Source organism: Vulpes vulpes, chromosome 15, assembly GCF_048418805.1.
Source record: "Vulpes vulpes isolate BD-2025 chromosome 15, VulVul3, whole genome shotgun sequence".
In the NCBI taxonomy this organism is placed as follows: Eukaryota; Metazoa; Chordata; class Mammalia; order Carnivora; family Canidae; genus Vulpes; species Vulpes vulpes.
In genome coordinates, this window is record NC_132794.1 from 57,576,389 (window position 1) to 57,601,022 (window position 24,634).

Genomic DNA, 24,634 nt, shown 5'->3' on the forward strand with positions numbered 1-24,634 from the left:
TTATAAGAATATTATGAGGAATTATATGCCAACATATTGGACAACCTAGAAGAAATGGACAAATTCCTGGAAACATATACACTCCCAAAACTGCATCAGGAAGAAACAGAAAATTTAAGCAGACAGATTACCAGCAATGAAACTGAATCACTAATCAAAAAAACTTTCAATGAACAGAGAAGTCCAGGACCAGATAGCTTCAGAGATGAATTGTACAAAACATTTTAAGAAGAGTTAATACCTATTCTTCTCAAAATATTCCAAAAGATAGAAGAGGAAGGAAAATTTCCAAATTAATTCTACAAGGCTAGTATCACCCAGACACCAAAACCAGATAAAGACACTACAAAAAAAGAGAACTACAGGCCAACATCCCTCATGAATATAGATGTAAAAATCCTCAACAAAATATTAGCAAACCAAATCCAACAATACATAAAAAAAAAATCATTCACCATGATTAAGTGGAATTTATTCCTAGGATGCAAGGGTGGTTCAATATTGGCAAATCAATCAACATAATATTTCACATCAACAAGGATCAAAACCATATGATTACTTCAATACATGCAGGAAAATATTTGACCAAGTACAATATCTATCCATAATAAAACCCTCAACAAAGTAGGTTTATGGAAACATAACATAATATAGGGCCTATACGAAAAACCCACAGCTAACATCATACTCCATGATGAAAAACTGAGAGCTTTTCCTCCAAGCTCAGGAACAAGATAAAGATGTCCACTCTTACCACTTTTATTACCACAACTGGAAGTCCTAGCCACAGCAATCAGATAAGAAATAAGAGGTATCCAAATTGTAAAGAAGTAGTATAACTCTATTTACAGATGACATGATACTATATACAGAAACCCTTAAAGACTCCACCAAAAAACTACAAGAACTCATAAATCAATTCAGTAAAGTTGCAGGATACAAAATCAATATACAGAAATGAATTACATTTCTATATGCTAACAATGTAGTAGTAAAGAAAAATTAAGACAATTGTACCCAAAATACCTAGGAATAAATTAAACTAAGGAGGTAAAGGACCTGTACTCTGAAAACTATAAAACACTGATAAAGAAATTGAAGATGACACAAACATATGGAAAGATATTCTATGCTCATGGATTAGAAGAATAAATACTGTGAAAATGTCATTATCCAATGCATCTTACAGATTTAATGTAATCCCTATCAAAATACAACAGCATTTTTCATAAAACAAATAATTCTTCATCAATCACCAATTTGTTAGAACCATGCACAATTGTAACTTCTTTCCCAGTGATTTTGAGCAGTTTGCCAGAATCACTTAAATTGATCCCCTCAGCTAGCTCAGCCAAATCCAACATGTCCCCAGTGAACTGGTCAAATTGAACAACTGGGTTGGTTCCAGTTACCTTACAGAGAACTTCAGTGTCTTCTCTTTGAATATCTCTAGCCACCATAATCTTCATTTTGTTCAGGAAATGTAATGCAAGATCACTAAGAGCAGCATCTCTTAAGAATAAACTTCTGTATAAGAACATTATATCCGGCTTAAAAATTTTGCTTCACTAAATTTAGAATATAGGCTCTCTTCTTTCTTAGCATTGGGCCCATCTGGACATATCGGAAATTACTATGTAATTATCCCTATCTGTTTTGGGAGCAGATAAGGAAAACTGAGTAAGCCCAATCTTAGCCTTTTTAACTCTGGTTAGGTCATCTTTTGGGTGACAACCAGCTGTTTTATATTTGTAGTCATCATTTGTCTCACTCAATTTCATTTTATATATAAATTTATATATAAATTTCATTATATATATATATATATGCTATATAAAGTACATAAACTGTACACATAACTATACATGAGATTCTTGATCTCAGGGTTGTAAATTCAAGCCTCATATCATGGGTAGAGATTACTTAAATACATAAACTTAGGGTGCTTGGGTGGCTCAACTGGTTGAATGTCTGACCTTGGTTTTGGCTCAGGTCATGATCTCAGGGTCATGGAATCAAGTCCCTCACTGGGCTCCACACTTGGCAGGGAGTCTGCTCAGCAGGGAATCTACTTGAGATTCCCTCTCTCCCAAGTAAAAAAATAAATCTTAAAAAGAATAATAAAAAATAAAAATAAACCAGAACAAAATAAAACAAAACAAAAAACAAAACAAAAACACTATTCACCCATTCCCTGACCCTGGCAACTACCATTCTGGTTATCAATGAGGTTGTTTTTTAAATTTTTTTTTTTTTTTTAGATTCCACCTGGGAGAGACATCATAATTATTTGGTTTTCTCCATATGACTTACTTTACTTGGCATAATACCCTTGAGGTTTCTTAACTAGTTTGGTATCTCTAAGCTCTACACCAGTAGTTGCAGCCAAGTCCATCACTTCCCTCACTGCATTTCCACTTAATGGGGAAAGCAGACTTGAACATGAAGAAAATTAGTTCAGTGAAGTGGTTGCATTTTTTAACAGTTTCTCTGTCACTCAGTTCCACGGGTCAAGACGAGTTAAGGTTTCAATACCCTTTTCCAAATCCTTCTGGAATGACTTGGAAATTATGGATGAATCCCTTTCTGAAAAAAGCTTCATACAGGAATCTAAGAGAACCAGCAATGATCACCATCAGTGTGGTACCACCTCCTACTTCTTTATCTTGAGCCTTAGGCAGCTCTGCCAGCATTCTGGCTGCTGGGTTATAATGCTTGCATTTGCTTCAGAACAGTGATGACATCGTTTGTAATAGTCACATCACCTTTCCTGTGTCAATTATTTTTATCTTTTTTTGTCCTAGGCTTGTTCTAATAGCATTGGCAATGGCTTTGACCATGGAGAACTTGAAGTAGATTTGGGTTGGCTTCTGCAGTTCTCATAGGTGCTTTTCCTGCAGCTGCTAGCAGCCCTGGGGAGCATCCATTCCAGAGCACCACTGTTTGGACATGGCAAGCCTGGAGAGTTTGGGTGAACTCAGAAAGGACAGATGGATGTGGGTTCCAATTGGCTGCAGAATAATGGCATGCACTGTTAACCATGTAGATTAGAACATTTCACTCCAAAATATGAAATTTTTGCATATTATCTTGAGCTTAAGGCAACTGAAAAATAGCATGTACAGGAGGAGCTCTCTGCCCTCTTCTTTTCTGTCTAAAACCAGGGCATAAATTTCCTAGGAGAAAGGTATTTTGTTTTTTTTTTTTACAGAGAGAGCACATATACACACAAGTTGGGGGTGGGGGAAGGTACAGAAGTGGGGGGAGAGGAGGGAGGAAGGGAGGAGGAAAAGGGAGGGAAAGAAAGAGGGAAAGAAAAAGAGAGAGAGAGAGAGAGAGAGAGAGAGAGGGAGAGAGAGAGAGACTTTTTAAAGAAGGCTCCACACACAGCACAGAACACAACGAGGAGCTTGATCTCATGACCCTGAGATCATGACCTGGGTTAAAACCAAGAGTTGGGTGCTTGGGTGCTTAACTGACTGAGCCACCCAGGTGCCCATGCCCCCTGCTGTTTTAGTTTCAGAGGTAGAATTTAGTGATTTATCAGTTGTATATACACCCAGTGATCATCACATCAATTTGATTTTTCCTTCCCTTCCCCTAGGTTCATTTGTTTCTTAAATTCCACATATGAATGAAATCATATGGTATTTTTCTTTCTCTGTCTGCCTTATTTTGCTTAGCATAATCCCCTCTAGTTCCCTCTACTTTGTTGTAAATGGCAAGATTTCATTTTTTTGATGGCTGAGTAGTATTCCATTGTGTATATATACCAAATCTTCTTTATCCATTCATCTGTTGATGGACATCTGGGTTCTTTCCATAGTTTGGCTATTGTGGACATTGCTGCTATAAACATTGGGGTGCAGGTGTCCCTTCGGATCACTCTATTTGTATCTTTGGGGTAAATACCTAGTAGTGCAATTGCTGGGTCATAGGGTAGCTCTATTTTCAACTTTTTAAGGAATCTCCATTCTGTATTCCAGAGTTGCTGCACCAGCTTGCATTCCCACTAACAGTGTAAGAGGGCTGGTTCCCCTTTCTCTGCATCCTTGCCAACGTTTGTCATTTCCTGACTTGTTAATTTTAGCCATTCTGACTAGTGTGAATTGGTATCTCATTGTGGTTTTGATTTGTATTTCCCTGAGGCTGAGTGATGTGAACATTTTTTCATGTGTCTGCTGGCCATCTGTATGTCTTCTTTGGAGAAATGTCTGTTCATGACTTCTGCCCATTTCTTGATTGGATTATTTGTTCTTTGGGTGTTGAGTTTGATAAGTTCTATATAGATTTTAGATACTAGCCTTTTATCTGATGTGCCATTTGCAAATATCTTCTCCCATTCTTCTCCCTTTTGGTTTTGTTGACTGTTCCCTTTGCTGTGCAAAAGCTTTTTATCATGATGAAGTTGCTGTGGCTGAGGTCAAAGAGATTTCTGCATGTGTTCTCTTCTAGGATTTTGATGGATTCCTGTCTCACATGTAGGTCTTTCATCCATTTTGAGTCTATTTTTGTGTATGGTGCGAGGAAATGGTCCAGTTTCATTCTTCTGCATGTGGCTGTCCAATTTTCCCAACACCATTTATTGAAGAGACTTTTTCCCATTGGATATTCTTTCCTGCTTTGTTGAAGAGTAGCTGACCATAGAGTTGAGGGTCCATTTTTGGGTTCTCTATCCATTGATCTATATGACTGGTTTTGTGCCAGTACCATACTGTTTTGAGGATTACAGCTTTGTAATAGAACTTGAAGTCCAGAATTGTGATGCCACCTTTCAACAATCCTTTGGCTATTGGGAGTCTTTTCTGATTCCATACAAATTTTAGGATTATTTGTTCCAACTCTGTAAAATAAGATGGCATTTAAAAAAATTTTATTGGAGTTCAATTTGCTTACATATAGCATATCACCCAGTGCTCATCCCATCAAGTGCCCCCCTCAGTGCCTGTCAGTCACCCCAACCCCCCACCCACCTCCCTTTCCACTACCCCTTGTTCGTTTCCCAGAGTTAGGAGTCCCTCATGTTCTGTCTCCCTCTCTGATATTTTCCACTCATTTTCTCTCCTTTCCCCTTTATTCCTTTTCACTATTTTTTATATTCCCCAAATGGATGTAAGACCATCCGTATAATGGATGTCCTTCTCCAATTGACTTATTTCACTCAGCATCATACCCTCCAGTTCCAGTTGATGGTATTTTGATAGGGATTCCATTGAATGTATAGGCTGCACTAGTAGCATAGATATTTTTAATAATATTTGTTCTTCTGACTCATGAGCATGGAAAGTTTTCTATTTCTTTGTGTCTTCTTCAATTTCTTTTCATGACTGTCATGACTGTCAGAAAACTAGAGAGTTTTCTGAGTACAGATTCTTTGCCTCCTTGGTATATTCCTAGGTATCATCTTATGGTTTGGGGCACAATTATAAATGGGATTGACTCCTTAATTTCTTTCTTCTCATTGTTAGTGCATAAAAATGCAACTGATTTCTGTGCATTGATTTTACATTCTGCCACTTTGCTGGATTCATGTAGGAGTTCTAGCAATTTTAGGGCTGAGTAGTGGGTTTTCCATACAGAGTATCATGTCATCTGTAAAGAGTGAGAATTTGACTTCTTTGCTGATTTAGATGCCTTTCATTTCTTTTTGTTGCCTGATTGCAGAGGCTAGGACTTCTAGTACTAAGTGGAACAGCAGTGGTGAGAGTGGACATCCCTGCCATGTCCCCAACCTTAGGGAAAAGCCCTCAGTTTTTCCCCATTGAGAATGATATTCACCATGGGCTTTTCATAGATGACTTTTATGACACCGATCTATGTTTCCTCTATCTCTACACTGTGACAAGTTTTAATCAAGAAAGGATGCTGTACTTTGTCAAATGCTTTTTCTGCATCTTTGAGAAGATTGTATGGTTCCTGTCCTTTCTTTTATTTAAAGTAGTGTATCACATTGATTGATTTGTGGATGTTGAACCACCCTCAAAGCCCAGGAACAAATCCCACTTGGTTGTGGTGAATAATCTTTTAATGTACTGTTGGATCATATTAGGCTAGTATCATGATGAGAATTTTTGCATCCATGTTCATCAGGGATATTGGTCTGTAATTCTTTTTGGTGGGGTCTTTGTCTGGTTTTGGGATCAAGGTAATGCTGGCCTTAAAAAATGAGTTTGGAAGTTTCCCTCCCATTTCTATTTTTTGAAATAGCTTCAGAAGAATCAATATTATTCTTTGAATGTTTGGTAGAATTCCCTTGGAAGCCATCCAGCCCTGGACTCTTTTTTGTTGGGAGGTTTTTGCTTCAATTTCATTGCTGGTTATGGGTCTGCTCTGATTTTCTATTTCTTCCTGTTTCAGTTTTGGTAATTTATGCATCTGTAGGAATGCATCCATTTCTTTCAGATTGCCTAATTTGTTGGCATATAGTTGCTCATAATATGTTCTTATAATTGTGTTTCTTCAGTGTTGGTTGTGATCTCTCCTCTTTCATGATTTTATTTGGATCTTTTCTCTTTTTGACAAGTCTGGCCAGGGGCTTGTCAAACTCATTCTTTCAAAGAACAAGCTCTTCATCTTGTTGATATGTTCTATTGTTCTTTTGGTTTCTATTTTCATTGATTCCTGCTCTAATGTTTATTACTTCTCTTCTCCTGCTAGGTTTTGGCTTTCTTTGCTATTCTTTCTCTAGCTCCTTTAGGTGTAAGGTTAGGTTGTACATTTGAGAACTTTGTTTCTTGAGAAGGGCTTTTATTACTATATAATTCCTCCTTAGGACTGCCTTTGCTGCATCCCAAAGGTTTTGAACAGTTGTGCCTTCATTTTCATTTGTTTCCATGACTTTTCAAAATTCTTTTTTTAATTTCCTGGTTGACCCATTCATTCTTTAGTAGGATGCTCTTTAGCCTCCGTGTATTTGAGTTCTTTCCAAACTTCCTCTTGTGATTGAGTTCCATTTTCAAAGCCTTGTGGTCTAATATTATGCATGGAATAATCCCATTCTTTTGGTACTAGTTGTGACCTGATTTGTGACCCAGTATATGATCTATTCTAGAGAATGTTCCATGTGCACTCAAGAAGAATGTGTATTCTGTTGCTCTAGGATGGAATGTTCTGGGTTGCCTGGGTGGCTCAGTGGTTGAGCATCTGCCTTCAGCTCAGGGCGCGATCCTAGAGTCCCTGGATTGAGTCCCACATCAGGCTCCCTGCATGGAGCCTGCTTCTCCCTCTGCCTATGTCTCTGCCTCTCTCTGCTTCTCATGAATAAAATCTTTTTTAAAAGGATGGAATGTTCTGAATATATTGTGAAGCCCATCTTGGTCCAGTGTGTGATTAAAAGCCCTTGTTTCCTTATTGATCTTCTAGATAATCCATCCATGGCAGTTAGTGCAGTGTTAAAGTCCCTTACTATTATTGTATTATTAATGTGCTTGTTATTAATTGGCACATTTAACTGGCTGCTCCCATGTTAGTGGCATATTTACAATTGCTAGATCTTGTTAGACCCTTTAGTTATGATATAGTATTCTTATTACAGTCTTTGTTATCTCTGTTCTGAAATCTAATTTGTCTGATATAAGGATTGCCACCTCAGCTTTCTTTTGATGTCCATTAGCATGATAAATGGTTTTCCACCCTCACTTTAAATCTGGAGGTGTTTTAGGGTCTAAAGTGAGTCTCTTGCAGACAGCATATCAATGGGTCTTGCTTTTTTTTTATCCAATCTGATACCCTGTGTCTTTTGATTGGGGCATTTAGCCCATTTACAATCAGAGTAACTATTGAATGATATGACTTTAGTGCCATTCTATTAACTGTAGAGTCACTGTTTCTGTATATTGTCTCTGTTCCTTCCTGGTCTCTTTTGGGCTCTTTGCTTAAAGGATCCTTTTCAATATTTCTTGCAGGGCTGGTTTGGTGGTCACATATTCTTTTAGTTTTTGTTCATCCTGGAAGCTTTTTATCTCTTCTATTTTGAACGAGATCCTAGCTGGATAAACTTTACTTGGCTGCATGTTTTTTTTCATTTAACACCTTGAATAGATCATGCCAGTCCTTTCTGGCCTGCCAGGTCTCTGTAGATAGGTCGACTGCCAGTCTAATGTTTCTAATCCTTGTGGGTTTCATACAGACCTACAGGATTTTCTCTTTGTCTAAGATTTGTAAGTTTCACTGTTATATTTAGGGTGTTGACCTATTTTTATTGATGGGGGGGGGGTTCTTCGTGCCTCCTTGACTTGGATGTCTGTTTTCTTCCCCAGATTAGGACAGTTCTCTGCTATAATTTGCTCCAATATACCTTTTGCCCCTCTTTTTCCTCTTCTTCTGGGATCCCAATTAGTCTAATATTGTTTCACTTTATGGTATCACTCAGCTCTTGGTTTTTTTCCCCCTGGTGATCCAGTAGTTCTCTTTTACTCAGCTTCTTTATTCTCCATCATTTCGTCTTCTGGATCACTAATTCTCTCTTCTGCCTCATTTATCCTAGCAGTTAGAGCCTCCATTTTTTATTGCATCCCTTGTTAATAGTCTTTACTTCAACTTGATTAGATTTTAGTTTTTATTTCTCCAGAAAGGAATTCTCTAGCATCTATGCTTTTTTCAAGCCCTGCTAGTATCTTTACAGTTGTCATTCTGAACTCTAGTTCTAACATCTTATGTCCATACTGATTAAGTCTCTGGCAGTTAGTACTGCCTCTTTTTCTGTTTGAGGTGAATTTTTTTCATCTTGTCATTCTACCTGGAGAAGTACAGATGGACAAGGAAACAAAATACTAAAATGGCAACAACCCGAGAAATATACACTAAAAAAAAAAAAAAAATCAGAAGAGCCAAAACCAAAGAAAAAAAATAAGAGTGCAAGAGGTGAACAGAATAGAGAAATACACTAGGTCCTGTGTATATTTTGGTCCATTTGTTAGAAAACAAGTCCCAAAACTGTAATGAAAGAAAAACTGGGGCAGCCTAGGTGGCTCAACAGTTTAGTGCCACCTTTAGTCCAGGCCATGACCCTGGAGACCTGGGATCAAGTTCCACATTGGGCTCCCTGCATGGAGTCTGCTTCTCCCTCTTCCTGGGTCTCTGCCTCTCTTTGTGTCTCTCATGAGGAGAGGAAAGAAGAGAGGAAAGAAGAAAGAAAAACTTCTATGTACAAAAAAGTACAATGAAAGGATGGCATGTAACTGTAAATAGGTGAACAGAACACTATATACTGATTGTATTTTGGTCAGTTAGAAGAAATTATATCTCAAAATTGTAGGGAAAGAAAAACATTTTTATATAAAAATAAAATACATTGAGAGGATAGAATGTAACTGTAAAGATGAAAATTTAAAAAGGCTTTAACAGGGATCCCTGGGTGGCGCAGCGGTTTGGCGCCTGCCTTTGGCCCAGGGCGCGATCCTGGAGACCCGGGATCGAATCCCACATCAGGCTCCCGGTGCATGGAGCCTGCTTCTCCCTCCGCCTGTGTCTCTGCCTCTCTCTCTGTGACTATCATAAATTAAAAAAAAAAATTAAAAAAAAATTAAAAAAAAATAAAAAAAATAAAAAGGCTTTAACAAAACAAAAAAAGAAAAAACAAAACAAAACAGCAAACATGATCAGACAGGTGAAGAGAATAGAGCCATACACTAGATTCTGGATATATTTTGCTCCGTTGGAAGAAACTGCATCCCCAAATTATAAAGACAGAAAATACACATACACACGCACACACACACATTATGAAATTAAATACAACAAAAGGGTAGAATGTAACTGTAAAAACAGAAGTTAAATAAAAAAGAAGGTGATAAAATATCCCCAACATAGGGTTCAAACACACAACCGAAATTAAAAGTCACACATTCCACCAACTGAGCCAGCCAGGTACCTTGAGAAAGGTGCCCTCCTACCCCAGAAGGAGGGAACACTCATCACTGGAAATGGAAATCAATGCCAAGGGGAGTCTGTATAAACTGGACTAAAATAACCTTTTTCTTCCATTAGTTTCCACATTCGTTTTCTGGTAACTTTCCCCACAATATACAACCCCTACCACTCTAACCCCTTTCTTTTGTCTACTTCAGTTTATCACTTTTTGTTAAAATGGTATATAAACCCCAAATCTACACACTTCTTTGAAGTTTTCACTTTTCTATAAAGTCTCCTATAAAAACAAAGTAAGATCTGTATGTTTTTCACTCATCAATCTGTCTTTTGACTGCTAAATTTACAGGGATTCTAAGAGCATAGAGTTAAAGTTTTCCTCTCCAACACCTTGCAGGTTATCAGTTGACTGCAGAAAAAAGGTGGAAGTAAAGGACTTTTTATGAGCTTGTGTATTGATTGTTTAAAAATCAAGAATTGGGGATGCCTGGGTGGCTCAGTGGTTGAGGGTCTCCCTTTGGCTTGGGTCATGATCCCAGGGTCCTAGGATCAAGTCCTGCATTGGGCACCCTGCAGGGAGTCTGCTTCTCCCTCTGCCGAGGTCTCTGCCTCTGTGTCTCTCATGAATAAATAAATAAAATCTTTAAAAATAAATAAAATTAAAAAAAAATAAATAAAATCAAGAATTGTATGTATTGTATTTAAAGAAATAGTAAAGAAACTTTTCATCAATTCAAGTTACTCCTAAAGTCTTATTAAATCCCAAAGATAACCAACAAAAATTTAGAGATATTTAAGTTTATTAAAAATTTGAATAACAATTTATTGAAGTCAGAAAAAAATCCTTGATATATCAAATCTAGAAAGGTAGGCTCAGAAATTAGATTTCAAAGGATTGAGAAAGGATTCCTTATCTAAGTTTTTAGTATTACATTCCTTGTCAAACTGGGACTTGGAGGCCTTCTGGCATTCTACCCCCGACTAACCACCCTGACAAAGGAGTCAGCAGTAGCACACAAAACTGTGGGTAGAGATTCATATTCACTCTTATCCAAATGCAGCAAAAAGCACCAGGTTTCCTACTCACTAGAATGTAGCTTCTACTGCAATTCTTTAGAGTAATGAACCCGTAGAATCCATTTCTCCCACTCAAAGAGCCACTTGTGCCTTTGTCCTAATACCTCTGAGAGCTTGCCAGCAGTTAAAACACTGGCTGAATCATCACCATAGGACTCCTCAGATGAATGCAGGTAAAAATGTCTCAGAAGGTGGTTTACTCTGTTCTATTCTTTCACATCTCAAATCCAGTTGGCTGGTCACAGGCAGGTAGAAATGGGTTAATTATTTTAGAACTCATGATAATCTTTTCCAGAAGTAGATTAAGATCATTGTGGCAAAGCATGACAGAAGAACCTTGACCAGTAGTCTTTTCCAAGAAGATGGCAGCATGGGTGTGAAGAAGAGACAAAAGCCATCCTACAAGGGGGAGGGAGAAGGGAATTAGATAGTTTCAGAATGCTCTACACCTGAACTCAATAAGATGCACTAGAACTTCTGAATTTTTTTAAAAGATGTATTTATTTATGAGAGACAGAGAGAGAGAGAGAGAGAGAGAGAAGCAGAGACACAGGCAGAGGGAGAAGCAGACTCCACACAGGGAGCCTGATGTGGGACTCGATCCTGGGACTCCAGGATCACGCCCTGAGCCGAAGGCAGACACTTAACCACTGAGCCACCCAGGGATCCCTAGAACTTCTGAATTAAACAGCAAGACAACTCCTGGATTTAAAGAGTAGAAAAAGTAAATACTGACCAAGAGGCAACCTGTACTTAGGAAACTGAGTTAGGATTTTTAAGTAATCCAACATGGGGGAAAGAAGGACATAGGAGACAGTTTGTCACAGCAAGAATACTCATCTTTTGATTTACTTTTTTCAAAAGCTAAGAGGATACTAACCTCCCTACCCACCAATATATCTGATTAAAAATGGGCAGAGGACCTGAACAGACATTTCTCCAAAGATATACAGGTGTGGTCAATGGACACATGACAAGATGCTCAACATCACTCATCATCAGGGGAAATGTAAATCAAAACCACAATGGGAGGTCATCTCACACCAGTAAGAATGTCTAGTATCAAAATACAAGAAATAACAAGAGCTGAAGATGTGGAGAAAAGGGAAGTATTGGTGGGAATGTAAATTGGTGCAGCCACTACAGAAAATACTATGGCAGTTCCTCAAAAAAAATTAAAGTAGAAATATCATACAACCCAGTAATTCCATTTCTGGGTATTTACCTGAAGAAAACAAAAACATTAATTTGAAAAGATATATGCACCCCTGTGCTCATTACAGCAGTATATACAATAGGCAAACTATGAAACAACTCAAGTGTCCATCTATAGATGAATGGACAAAGATAGGATATATTTATACAATAGAATATTACTCAGCCATAAAGAAGAATGAGATATTTCCATCTGCAACAACATGGATGGACCTAGAGGACATTATCCTCAGTAAAATAAGCCAGAGACAAAAAGCATGATTTCATTGATATGTGGAGTCTAAAAAACTAAAGAACTGAACAAAAGAGCAAAAATAGACTTATACAGAAAACTAGAGGGGGGAGGTGGGTGGGAAGATGGGTAAATTAAATCATGAAGCATTACAGATTTTCATTATATTTTTTAGATTTGAGAGAGAGCATGAATGGGCGTAGGGTGGAGGGACAGAGGGATAAGCCGGCTTCTCACTGAGCAGGGAGTCCAAGGAAGTTCAATCCCAGGACCCTGGGATCATGACCCGAGCAGAAAGTAGACAACTGAGCCACCCAGACACCCCACATTTTTTTTTTAAAGATTTCACTTATTTATTCATGAGAGATACAGAGAGAGGCAGAGACATAGGCAGAGGGAGAAGCAGGCTCCCTGTGGAGAGCCTATGAGGGACTCGATCCCAGGACCCCAGGATCACGACCTGAGTGGAAGGCAGGCTCTCTACCACTGAACTACTGAGGTGCCCCATACCCCGCATTTCAATCACTGTATTGCACATCTGAAATTAGTAACATTATTTAACATACCAAATTTTAAGTAAAAATAACAAAATTTCAAAGAAAAAAAAAAACTAAGAGGAAGGTAGACTATCACATTCTTTTCCCAGGAAAAGGCAGAGGCTATTTGGGGAACTGGCAAATCGCTATGTTGAAAACGATCACCTAAGGCAATAAAACAAGTAGCTCCATTCAGAAAAATCGGAGAAGAAAGGAATAGAAGTCCAGAGAGTGGCTTTTTTTTTTTTTTAAAGTAAGGAAGCCTTACTTCCTTAGGAGGGGGAGGGGGACGTTGAGGGGGAGAGGGGGGGGCGGGGAGAGAGAGAGAGAGAGAGAGAGAGAGAGAATGAATCTTCAGCAGGCTCCATGCCTAGCCCATGGGGCTCTATCTCACAACCTTGAGATCAGGACCTAAACTGAATTCAACAGTCGGTGGATTAACTCACTGAGCCACCCAGGTGCCCTGAGATAGTGGCATTTTAACTGTAGCTAGGAGAGGGGTGGGCCTATCCAGTTTACTCAGTTGGGGGAATCTGGGCTTCTTGATGTTAAAGGAGGATTCCTTAGTCAATGTTAATTAGTTAAAATGAGAATAAAAAAAATGACCTCCTCCCAATCAATTTCCTCTTTAAGTGCTGAGGACTCTCAAGGGCCTAATGCCTACTTAAGACAATGGCTCAGGTCTGGTTCTTAGGGGATCCCTGGGTGGCGCAGCGGTTTGGCGCCTGCCTTTGGCCCAGGGTGCGATCCTGGAGACCCAGAATCGAATCCCACGTCGGGCTCCCGGTGCATGGAGCCTGCTTCTCCCTCTGCCTATGTCTCTGCCTCTCTCTCTCTCTATCATAAATTAAAAAAAAAAAAAAAGGTCTGGCTCTTAAGAGTTCACAGGCCTGGATGGTTGAAGGACAGCACACAGGCCAAGAAGAATGCAGGCGTTAATGCTAATACCTCAACGTGTTGGTATAAGGTCAAGGTTCTGATTCAGGTACTACCTCTCCTCCACGAGCGGAGCTGAATTCATCACGACAGGTGAGGCCAACTGCCAACAAGAGGCTAAATTTCCTGTAGTGTCTTCCTTAATTCCCTGGATTTTCTTTTTTAATAGCTGATTTTAATAATTTGGCCGTACTTATTCTACAACGTGGGTCCTTGATTCAACTCCAGTAAGGAAAAGAGTAAAGAAACAGGAGTCTAGCTCAGAAACCAAGAGGCAGGCTACCCTCTTCCTGAAGGATGAGCTTTCCTTGATCATTAAATTGGTTTAGGAGCTGCAGGGCAATGGCCTGCCCCTCTAGTCTAGACCACAGAGATCAACGACCTACAGCTGAAAGCCAGGGCACCTGGTTGTCACCCAATTAAGGCTTGGGTGCAATGGATTAGAAGTGAAGGAACGTTGAGTCGGTACCACCACTGGGGGCCTGCACCCACCCGCCACCTCTGGCTTTGGCTCTTCCAGAGAGGTGTTGGCGGCTGGGCAAGGGAATGGCTTTTCACACTTAGGCTGTGCTCTCCCCCCTGCAGCGTTCTGGGGTCTGTCTCTCCAAAAGTGGCTTAACAGGCAGAGGAGAAAGAATCCACCTGGCCCAGGGCCCCTTCACTGCCGACTTCGCCAGTTTGGGGATCCCTCTATGAGCCAAACATCCAGACCTAACGTGGGCGCATCCTGAAACCCCGAAGACCCGCAAGGGGAAGGCCAAAGCGTGCAAACCAGGCGGCGCGCAGCTGCTTCGGAACCGGTTGGTAAGAGCCTTCTCGCAAGGGCCGTCTCGGCCAGCCTGACTCCGCCAGGAGGGGGGGAGCCAGACCTCCACGGGTCCCCCTCCTGCTGAAGGGAATGCCCCAACCGGGCGACCCCGGGCGACCCCGGACGGCGCGGGCCCTCCCCCGTCCCCCCAGCGCTCACCCAGCCGTCGTGCGCCTCCAGCCAGGCGCGGTGCTGGCCTGTGAGCCGGCGGCAGAGGAAGGCCGCCAGGTGCCGGCAGTCCTGGCCCACCCTGGCCTCCCCCTCGCCCGGCTCCGGGGGTCCCCGCGAAGGTCAGGAGCGCCGCCACGCGGCCCCAGCTGAGGGCCTGCGGCTGGGCGAGGATCTCCCGCTCCAACTGGGCCACCAGCGCCACGCGGTTCCCCCGGTAGCCGCGGTAACCCGCCAAGAGGCGCTCGTGACGCCGCCGCACCTGCGCGGACACGCAGCGCAGCACGGCGGGCTCGGGCGGGGGGCGCGGGGCGCGGGGCGCGGGGCGCGGGGGCGCGGGGCTCCCGGGCGCAGCGCCGCAGGTAGTGCGCTCGCTCAGCGCGTCCGCCCGGCCCAGGCCCAGGCCCAGGGCCCACCCGGCTTTCTAGGTGGGAGGGGCCGGGGAGGGGAGGGGCCGGGGAGGGGCCAGGGAGGGGAGGGGAGGGGCCGGGGAGGGGCCGCCCGCCCGAGCTCCGCGGGGCAGTTGTTCCTCCAAGTCCCGAGAAGAGCCTCTGATGGGAATCGCGTCCGCACCTGTTCCGGCCGTAAAGGCCCTGCCCAGAGGCGTGCGCGCGATCGCAGGGGCCTCAGAGGCAGAGTGAGACTTGGGGGGGGGGGGGGGGGGGGTTAGCCTGGGCCTAGGGACTAAGAACCCGGAGGCGACGGCCTGGAAAGTTGGGCTAGACTCTTGCCTCCGCTTGAGAAGAGCCTGACAGGGCAGCCCGGGTGGCGCAGCGGTTTAGCGCCGCCTTCAGCCCAGGGCGTGATCCTAGGGACCCGGGATCGAGTCCCACGTCGGGCTCCCTGCATGGAGCCTGCCCTCCGCCCCCATCTCATAAATGAATAAAAATCTTAAAAAAAAAAGAGAGAGAGAGAGAGAGACTGACAAAGGCTACGCACAGCCCTCCGCTGACGACTCCCTTGTAAGGGTTATCAGCGTCTCTCGATTGGACAGAAGCATCCAGGTGTGTGCTGGAGATACCTGTCTTTGGATCTGGGGATATTTCTCCTGCGGCTGCGGAGTGTTCTCCTGCAGGCTGTTCATTCACTCACGTTTATTCAGAACCTGTTAGCCCTGGAGATGTAAGGGAGAACAAGGCATGTGGCCCTGCTCTCAAGAACCCTACGGTCTAGTGAGGAAACAAACAAGCCCCCCTACAGCAGAGTTTAATAATCACTATAGTGGGAATAGTTGAGTGCTCAGCTCCAGGATAGTGGCTGCCGCTGGTAGCTACCATTCCTGTATTTCTCTTTATTTATATATTTCTTTCTATCTATCGATCTATCTATCTATCTATCTATTTAGAATTCTCTTTATTTTACTGGCCAATTCCTCTATTATAGTTAATACTTAGTATACCAATCTTTCTCTGTCCATGATACTCTATGGCTTCTTTCTCCTGGTTGGACCCGCACTAATACAGAACTGGTACCAGCAGTGAAAATTCTGGGGGTTCAGTGGTCTGGACTATGTTGAAATATCCCACCCAGGGTGAGAGATGAGTTGGTGAACTTTGCATCACCTATAAGAAAAAAGAGGCAAGACCCTTGGTAGGTCCTTCTGGATTTTGGAGGCAACATCCACCACATATGAGTGTGTGAATTCAGACCATCTACAGGCCGGTGGATTGGGGGAGAACAAGAGAACATTCTGCAGCACATTTAGGCTGTAGTACAAGCTGCTGTCCCACTTGGGTATTTTGCTCCAACAGATGCAATGATATGTGATGTGTCAAACAGGGATCCTGTATGGAGACTCCAGCAAATACCGGTAGAAGAATTACAGCACAGACCTCTGGATTTTCAAAGAAAATCTGTGTCCTCTTCTGCAAATAGCTAGTCTCCTTTCAAGAAGCAGGTTCTGACTTGCTACTGGATCATGGTGGAGCCTGAACGGCTAATCATGGGATATCAGGTGACCATGTAGCTTGAGCTTTCAGCATGTGGATGTTGTCTGGCCTACCTAGATATAAGGCTGGGCATGCACAGCAGCAATCTGTCATCAAGTGGAAATACATTTGTATAATATATATATATAATGGACTGAACTCAGGCAGTCCATTAGGCACAAGTAAATTGCATGAGTAGGTGGCTCAGAGCTCTGCAACACAAATTCTTACTGCTTTGCCTCCTCCATCATTCCATGCCTATGGCCTCTGAAGGATTGCTTATGATCAGTGGACTGGGAGAGAAAAACTCAAGCCTAGATTATGGATGGGCCTATATGATGTGCTGGTACCACATGAAAGTGGACAGCTGTAGCATCACAGACCCACTCAGGGGTGACTGTGAAGACATTGGTAAAGGAAAATCCTCGCAGGGGCCAGAGATTTAAGCCAGAGATTTGACTGTCCACTTTGTCTGGAGTGAGAGATAGCCAGAGTGCATATCTACGTTGACTCTTGGGGAATTGCTGATGGTTTGGCTGGATGGTCAGGGCCTTAAAAAGATCAAGATTGGAAGATTGGTGACAAAGGAATCTTAGAGGTATGTAGCTGGATCTCTCTGAATGGTTACAGACTGAAGGTATTCACATCCCATGTGAAGATTAAGAGCAGACTCTTACTCAGATAGACAAAATTCTGTGCTCTGTGGGTGTCAGAGAGCTTCTTTACCCAGCCAGCACAGTGCTTGTTCTATGGCCCTGTGGACATAGAGGCCATGGCAGCAGGGAGAGTGTATGACGACGATGGAATTCTCTTTACAGAGGTTGAAATGGCCATTGGTACTCCTGGGTGACAGGTCTACCAGCAGTTTATAGTGAGCCAACTGAATTTCATCAGAAGGGAATATGAATCTCCCTACATTGAGCTCCCATTTTAACTGTGTTTGACATCTTTTGGGTTCCCTTATGGAATTAAATTTTTTAAAAAAGATTTTTATTCATGAAAGACACACAGAGAGAAGCAGGGAGCCTGATGAGGGACTCGATACCAGGACCCTGGGATCATGACCCGATGACCCGAGCCAAAGGCAGATGCTCAACCACTGAGCCACCCAGATTCCCTGAATTAAATGTTTTGATATATGTTCATATTTTATTTGCCAGAGAGTCATGATTTTACCTTTTTAAACATTGTATTTTAGCAACAAGCACAGCTTTTTCTTAGATTTGGAAGTAGTTTGGTGGTGAGTGGTAAATCTGGCCCTGCCATTGGTTAACTCTTAATAATTATCAGTTGGACCAAATAGCAAATGAACAAATTAACCTCTACACAGAATTTCTGACCCACACAATGCAAGGAGGCAGTTTGCAGTCAGATTTGGTTAAAATCCTAGCTCTGCCACTTAGAAGCTGTACAGCCACGAGCAAGTTATTCAGCTCTCCTGGCCTCAATTTCCCTACCTAAAAAATGGAGGTAATAAACTGTCTACATCATACAGCTGTTACAAGGATTATGTGAGTTGGAGGATGCAAGGTGCTTAGCACAGTGCTTGGCACATAGGAAAAGTTCTTTTTTTTTTTTTTTGGAAAAGTTCTTTACAGAGAAATTTTTATTAATAATATGAACTAACCAGGATTACCATGCTCATTGTCCTACCTTTAACTGAAAATCAGAAGGTTTTGTTGTTGTTGTTTTTTTAAAGATTTATTTATTCATGAGAGACACAGACTGAGAGAGAGAAGCAGAGATGCAGGCAGAGGGAGAAGCAGGCTCCTTGCAGGGAGCCCGATGCGGGACTCGATCCTGGATTCCGGGATCACAACCTGAGCTGGAGGCTGATGCTCAACCACTGAGCCACCCAGGCGTCCCTGGTGGTTTGTTTTTTAAAATACGGAAAATAGCTACAGACTACCTACTATTTTTCCATATATATTTTTTAACAGCATTACTGTGATAGAATTCACAAACCATAAAATTCACTCTTGCAAAGTCTATAATGGCAGTTTTTAGTATACTCCCAGAGTTGTGCAGCTATCACCACTAATTCCATGACCTCAAAGGAAATCCTATACCCATTGGCAGCCCCTCCCCATTCATCCCACCCTGAGCTCCATGTAACCACCAAACTATTTCCTCTCTCTGTGGATTTGCCTATTCTGAATATTTCATATAAATGGAATCATATACTGTGTACTCCTTTGCATCTGGCTTCTTTCACTTAGCACACTTTTTTCAAGGTTCATCCATGTGGCATGAATCAGTACCTCATTCCTTTTTTATTGCCAAAGGATACCCCACTGTATGACTATGCCACAGTTTGCTCATCCATTCATCAGTTGTGAACATTTGGGATGTTCCACTTTGGGCAACTGTGCACATTTGTGTTCAAGTTTTTGTGTGGGCATGTTTTCATTTTTCTTGGGTATACACCCTATGGTGTGAAGCCACCTATTATTGGGGAGCACGGACAGGTTGACCTCTGCTTCATGGTTCCTGGTTTATGAAAAAGTCAAGTGTTCACCGGTGGTGTATTGGTTACATAACCATAGGTTCAAAGAGAGGCATTTTTCTGCTGTCACAATCTGTGTAAATGCTCTTACCTTAGATATTTAGTTCATAGTTACTTATATTAACCAGAGCATCATTCCTGATCCCATCTCCTTACTAGAGGGTCTGCATCCTTTTTACAATGCCATGAACATACCCATTTCATTTTTGTCATCAGAAATGGCCATGGGTAGCCATGTGGAGATGGAACAGTCCTGAAGTCCAGCCCACTCCAGCCACGTACCATCTAGAGAGCAACAGGTCTGTGGTCTGCCTTGAAGAGTAACCCATTGTTCTCCTAGCACAGGTGAGAGGGTGAATGGATTAGCCTCACGTTCTTACAAAGGATCCATAGAGACAAAAATATTCCCTGAGAACTTTTCCCCAACTTGCCTCCTCAGAATTCCTGGCTCACTTCAAGTCCTGCCCAGTCCAGATCTCTAGGAACTGTATCTATATTTGTAGGATCTGTATTTTTTTTTAAGATTTATTTATGGAGAGAGAGAGAGAGAGAGAGAGAGAGACAGAGAAGCAGACTCCTCACTGAGTGGGAAGCCTATGCTGGGGCTCAATCTCAGGACCCTGAAACCTGAGCTGAAACCAAGAGTCAGACACTTAACTGACTGAGCCACCCAGACACCCCTAGGACCTGTATTTTTTTAAAAATATTTTATTTATTTATGATAGACATAGAGAGAGAGAGAGAGGCAAAGACACAGGCAGAGGGAGAGACAGGCTCCATGCCGGGAGCCCGACATGGGACTCGATCCTGGGGCCCCAAGATTGCGCCCTGGGCCAAAGACAGGCGCTAAACCGCTGAGCCACCCAGGGATCCCCCTAGGACCTGTATTTTTAACCTGCAATTGACCCGAGTGGTTTTCTCAGCAGGCAAGTTTGGGAGATAGCAGATCTACAAATCCCTGCTCAGCCAGCTCTCCACGACTTGGGAGGAAGCCAGGTGGCAGCAATAAGGCCCCAACTCCAAGCCCAGTTAATCAAACCTGTCTGCAGGGCTCACCCCAGGATCCCAAGTGCCCTCTTCTGAAAAGCTTTTCAGCAGTCCGCAGGCCCCAGTTGGTCTCCAGCCTCCACTACCTGAGCCTTCCCACTGCCTGAACCTCCTTTGAAGGCCTCTCCTGAATGACCCTCAACCCCACCCCTCCCTTTTTGTTCATGCTCCCATAAGGGTCTTACTCTCCTTAGGGACTTCTCACTCAGTGCCTGGGAAGGGCTCATTACCCCTATCAGCTGTTTTCAAAGTATAGGCCCAACCCAAAACCCTTCAGGAGAGGGGGGGGCGGGCCCAGGATCAAAACTCCTTCCATAATAATACTGACTCTTTGTGTGGGTTTTTTAAGACTCTCATGCTCTGAGGAGTTATCCAGAGCCTACTAATATGTGGGGAAAGCCTCACCAATGGAATGTGTGTGTCTGCATTCTTGTCTCTTACAATTTTCCTCAGTTTTAATTTCTAATATGGTAAATATTGATAGATATAACCCACATAACCAAAAGCTCAATAATTTTTAAAAGTGTAGAGGGTTCATTAAGACCCAACATCTCGAACCAGATGAATCTCTAATTGATGATGATAACTAATTGGATACATGAATAGGGGCTGCTTAAGGAGGGAGAAGGGCATGAGGGCTGAGGGGAAGAAAGAGGAAGGAAAGGGACATAGGGAAGATGGGGGGTAGGCATGGGAGAGCAAGAAGGGAGAAGGCAGGAAGCAGGGAGCTAACCCCTGCTGAAGATGAGCCAAAGGCTGAGGTAGGGGCTTCATGTATTTTTTTTTAATTTTTTTTAATTTTTTAATTTATTTATGATAGTCACAGAGAGAGAGAGAGAGAGAGAGAGAGAGAGAGAGAGAGAGAGAGAGAGGCAGAGACACAGGCAGAGGAAGAAGCAGGCTCCATGCACCGGGAGCCCGACGTGGGATTTGATCCCGGGTCTCCAGGATCGCGCCCTGGGCCAAAGGCAGGCACCAAACCGCTGCACCACCCAGGGATCCCGGGCTTCATGTATTTTAGCTCTGTCCCTCCACACACGAGGAAACTGAGGCTGAGAGTCAGATATCATAGATGCTATCAGAGTGGGACAGCTGGATCTGAATGTAGGCGCACATCCTTTGTCACTGTGCTGCCCCCTTCTAACTTACAGATGAGTCCTAGTGTCAGTGGTGCCACCTTAGCTGGCTAAGCAACCATGAGAGTCCGGGCTACAAACACTTTTATGACCTTTTTGCTGTCTTGAAGCCACTTCTTCTTCTTCTTTTTTTTTTTTTTTAAGATTTTTTATTTATTTATGAGAGAGAGAGAGAGAGAGGCAGAGACACTCCATGCAGGGAGCCCGACGTGGGACTCGATCCCTGGTCTCCAGGATCACGCCCTGGGCTGAAGGCGGTGCTAACCCACTAAACCGCTGAGCCACCTGGGCTGCCCCTTCTAATAGAGGGAAGGTATAGAGGAGGCAAAGGGGTGGAAGGGGGACATGGATATGGAATGCCTACCTTTGGCTCATTCCAGAGTTGGGCCGGCAGCTGGGCCCCGCTTTTGCAGGGCCAGCCACCCACTTCCAAAGCAGCTGCCTTGATTTCGGTTCACAGGTATTTCCCATACATACCCATCACCACACTCCTTATCTGACTCCCCTTCCTGCCTAACCCTTCTCTTCTCTGGCTGTGCACACCTGAGGGCACATCTGTGTGGACCCTTTCCTGCAGCTGGTTTCATAGGTTTGCCCCCAAGTCCTCCAGAAAGAAGAAAAACTGATGACAAGACTCCACTCAGCATTATTTTCAATATGCAAAATACAATTTATTATCTGGAGTTACCCCGGAGGCCCCACATGGTGTAGCATATTCCAAACCAAGTGTTCCATCGATAAATACTAAAACAACACCCACTACAAAATCAAATACTTCCAGGGAGGTAGCTTACTGCCAGTGGGGATAAGTGAGTGTTCTAGGGAATACTTCACAGTTTTTTTTATTGGAAAGTTATGGATCATTTTTGCACATATACTGAAGATGCTCTCTACCTCTCCAAACATATACCATTGAATTTGCTTTCCTTTAGTCTAGGTGACTTTTCCTTTGTCCCATCTTCGTTTACTTGTGGGAGGTCCAGGTCAGAGAGCAGAGACACTAGAGGGTCAGTAGGAGAGAGGGAAGGGGATCCCATACCCAGGAGATCAGGAGCAAACTCTGGGAGTTCTGGGAGTGGAGCTGGGGAATCCCATAAGGTGCACTCTGGGGGCTGACTCTCTCAGCAGCTGGCAGGAGCTGGGGAGATCCTGTGTCCATATCCCTGAGCCCCTGCCCAGCCTGAGATCCACTGGGGAATGATCAAGAAGGTGGCTGAGAAATGGTCCCTGTGGACCACCTCCCTCCCTCCTCTGGGCTCTTTGGAGTCAAGCAGGAGCCTCTACATTTCTCTTCTGCATAGTAAAACCCTCAGTAAAATGTTTGCTTGGCAAATGACTGAATCTAACCATTACATTTACTTGAACAGAATTGGTGGAAAAGCTAGCCTGGCTGTTTCTTGACTGGCCCATTATGATACCTGAACAAGTGGTTTTGAGGGTAGGCCTGGCACACATCCTGATGTTTGCAGGAGCACCAGCCAGATCCAGGCCTGTCTGATGGCCATGCCCTGCTCCTGCTCTGGAAGGGCCTCTCTAAGCAGCAGGGCCTGGGCTTGGCTTGCAGGGCCAGAATTAGGACAAGAGAGGGGTCTGGACGACCCAGGGCACTAGCACACACAGAGCCCTGGGGCACCACAAGACCCCAGACCACCCACAGGGCAGGCCTCCACCAGAGGAGTGATTTTCGGTGTGTGAGGCAACCTTCTATTTCTCTAAGTAATGCATGCTATCTTTATGAATGAGGGGTTTGCTAAAACAAAGATTAAGCCTCAACACCTTAAGAACAAGAAAAAGAGGGAATCTCCTAACAAAAACAGGTAGTGTCTTCCAGAAGGAAATGTCTTCAAATAAAGACAGGTATTTTCTGTGTTATTTTTTCTCAATCTAAGACACGCAGAGACATTATCACTCGGGGCCTATCAACTAATTTGTGTATGTAATTATATTTTCAGTGCAATAAATATGAATATGCTTCATATGGATATGATCTACTGTAGCCTGAGTGGATACTACTAGTTCTAATACATCTAATACTACTAACAGGTTTTTAAGTAAGTTTACTGTCTTATGTTCCCACACAAGAAAGATTTTGGTTGCTCTGGGAAGCATTTGTGTCACAAACCGCTTTTCTCTCAAATGACAGGAAGGATCCTGTCCAAGCGATTCATCGCATCACTCATGGAATTCATAAATCAAACATCCTGTCCACTTGATGGATCTCTCTCCTCTATTTATGACCGTTCACACAGAAGGAAATGTTTGCTCTGAAAAAAGATGTGAGACTGAAAAAGAAAATTTTACAATAAAAATATTTTTTTAGAAAGGGATTTTGCCCAATTACGAATTTTCTATCACAGATCACCAATCAACATGGTCTGCCTCATATAGTCCGCTGAGATCAGCACTTCCAGAGGAAGTTTCCAAAAGACACAGTGCACGCTGAGAGAATCAGACTCTAAAGTGCTCTGAAAACAAATCTGATTCAAGGAAGTCCTAGGGACGTATTAAATGCTGAATCCTACTGGTAATAGGATGCATTGAGACTGATAATTAGAATAACCTTAAAAATGGATACATTTTAAAAAGCATTTAAAATGCAAAACACTGTACTTGAAGGTGTTCTAGTGCTGAAGGCCCACACCGGTGTGTTTCCAGGGGTGGAAGTCGTAATAGGAATAGCAGAGACACAGAGTGAACTTGCATCCGTGGAGTCGCTCCTGCAAGCTACATTGCAATAACCCTCAGATTCTCTAGAAGAAAGAACTATTTACATATGACGATTTCAAATTCTACTCTCAGGTGCCTACGTGTGCATCTCGAGGAGATGATTAAGCCCAGACCTGCAAAGCCACCAACAGATAATTGTTAGTCCCTTAGTAATTAACAACTTGTGAAACTTGAGTTAAAAGACAGAAAACAATGTTTTACACACACACACACACACATATACATGTGCCCCATCCAAAATAAAGCACTCATATTTTGGATGCATAACACCTTACTCCTGGCAACTCAAAGGTGCTTCTTTGGACCTGCCTCTCCCCCTAGCTCTGCTGAATCATCTGCAGGGCATCTGTGGCCTTCCTACCAGGGACTGGTAACTCCTAGGCTGAGCACCTAAACCATCTGTACCCACACACCTGAGTACATTAAAGTGACTTTACTGATTTAGGAAACT

At 42.9% G+C, this 24,634-nt stretch overlaps 2 protein-coding genes and 1 pseudogene across 6 annotated transcripts in view; all 3 read right to left on the reverse strand.

Annotated features, from left to right (window-relative positions):
• Positions 1–1,893: 1,893 nt before the first annotated feature.
• LOC140595634 (T-complex protein 1 subunit delta pseudogene) lies at positions 1,894–2,979 on the reverse strand (annotated as a pseudogene).
• A 7,670-nt stretch (positions 2,980–10,649) lies between these two features.
• Positions 10,650–22,615, reverse strand: BCL2L10 (BCL2 like 10). Its single transcript, XM_072738127.1, has 5 exons — positions 22,496–22,615; positions 17,494–17,647; positions 17,118–17,239; positions 14,831–15,263; positions 10,650–11,343 (listed from the first exon to the last, which is right to left on the reverse strand). The coding sequence occupies exons 1-5, from the start codon at positions 22,613–22,615 to the stop codon at positions 11,159–11,161; spliced, it is 1,014 nt and encodes a 337-aa protein (XP_072594228.1). The 3' UTR covers positions 10,650–11,158.
• The window catches only part of GNB5 (G protein subunit beta 5), a 45,958-nt gene continuing 43,429 nt past the window's right edge, over positions 22,106–24,634 (reverse strand). For all 5 annotated transcript variants that reach the window (XM_072738565.1, XM_072738562.1, XM_072738563.1 and 2 more), the window contains one exon: positions 22,106–24,296. In XM_072738565.1, coding sequence (XP_072594666.1) covers positions 24,285–24,296 — 12 coding nt within the window. In that variant the 3' untranslated portion in view covers positions 22,106–24,284. The remainder of the gene's footprint in view (positions 24,297–24,634) is intronic.

Bases quoted from the DNA above. Each gene is read 5' to 3' on its own strand.
- BCL2L10 (XM_072738127.1), bottom strand. From the start codon at position 22,615: ATGGACACAGGATCTCCCCAGCTCCTGCCAGCTGCTGAGAGAGTCAGC. The intron at 17,648-22,495 runs GTATGGGATCCC...GATGAAATTCAG, and splicing joins GTTTGCTCCTGATCTCCTGG to TTGGCTCACTATAAACTGCT. The intron at 15,264-17,117 runs GTACCAGCACAT...CCTCCCACCTAG, and splicing joins CAGCTGTCCACTTTCATGTG to AAAGCCGGGTGGGCCCTGGG.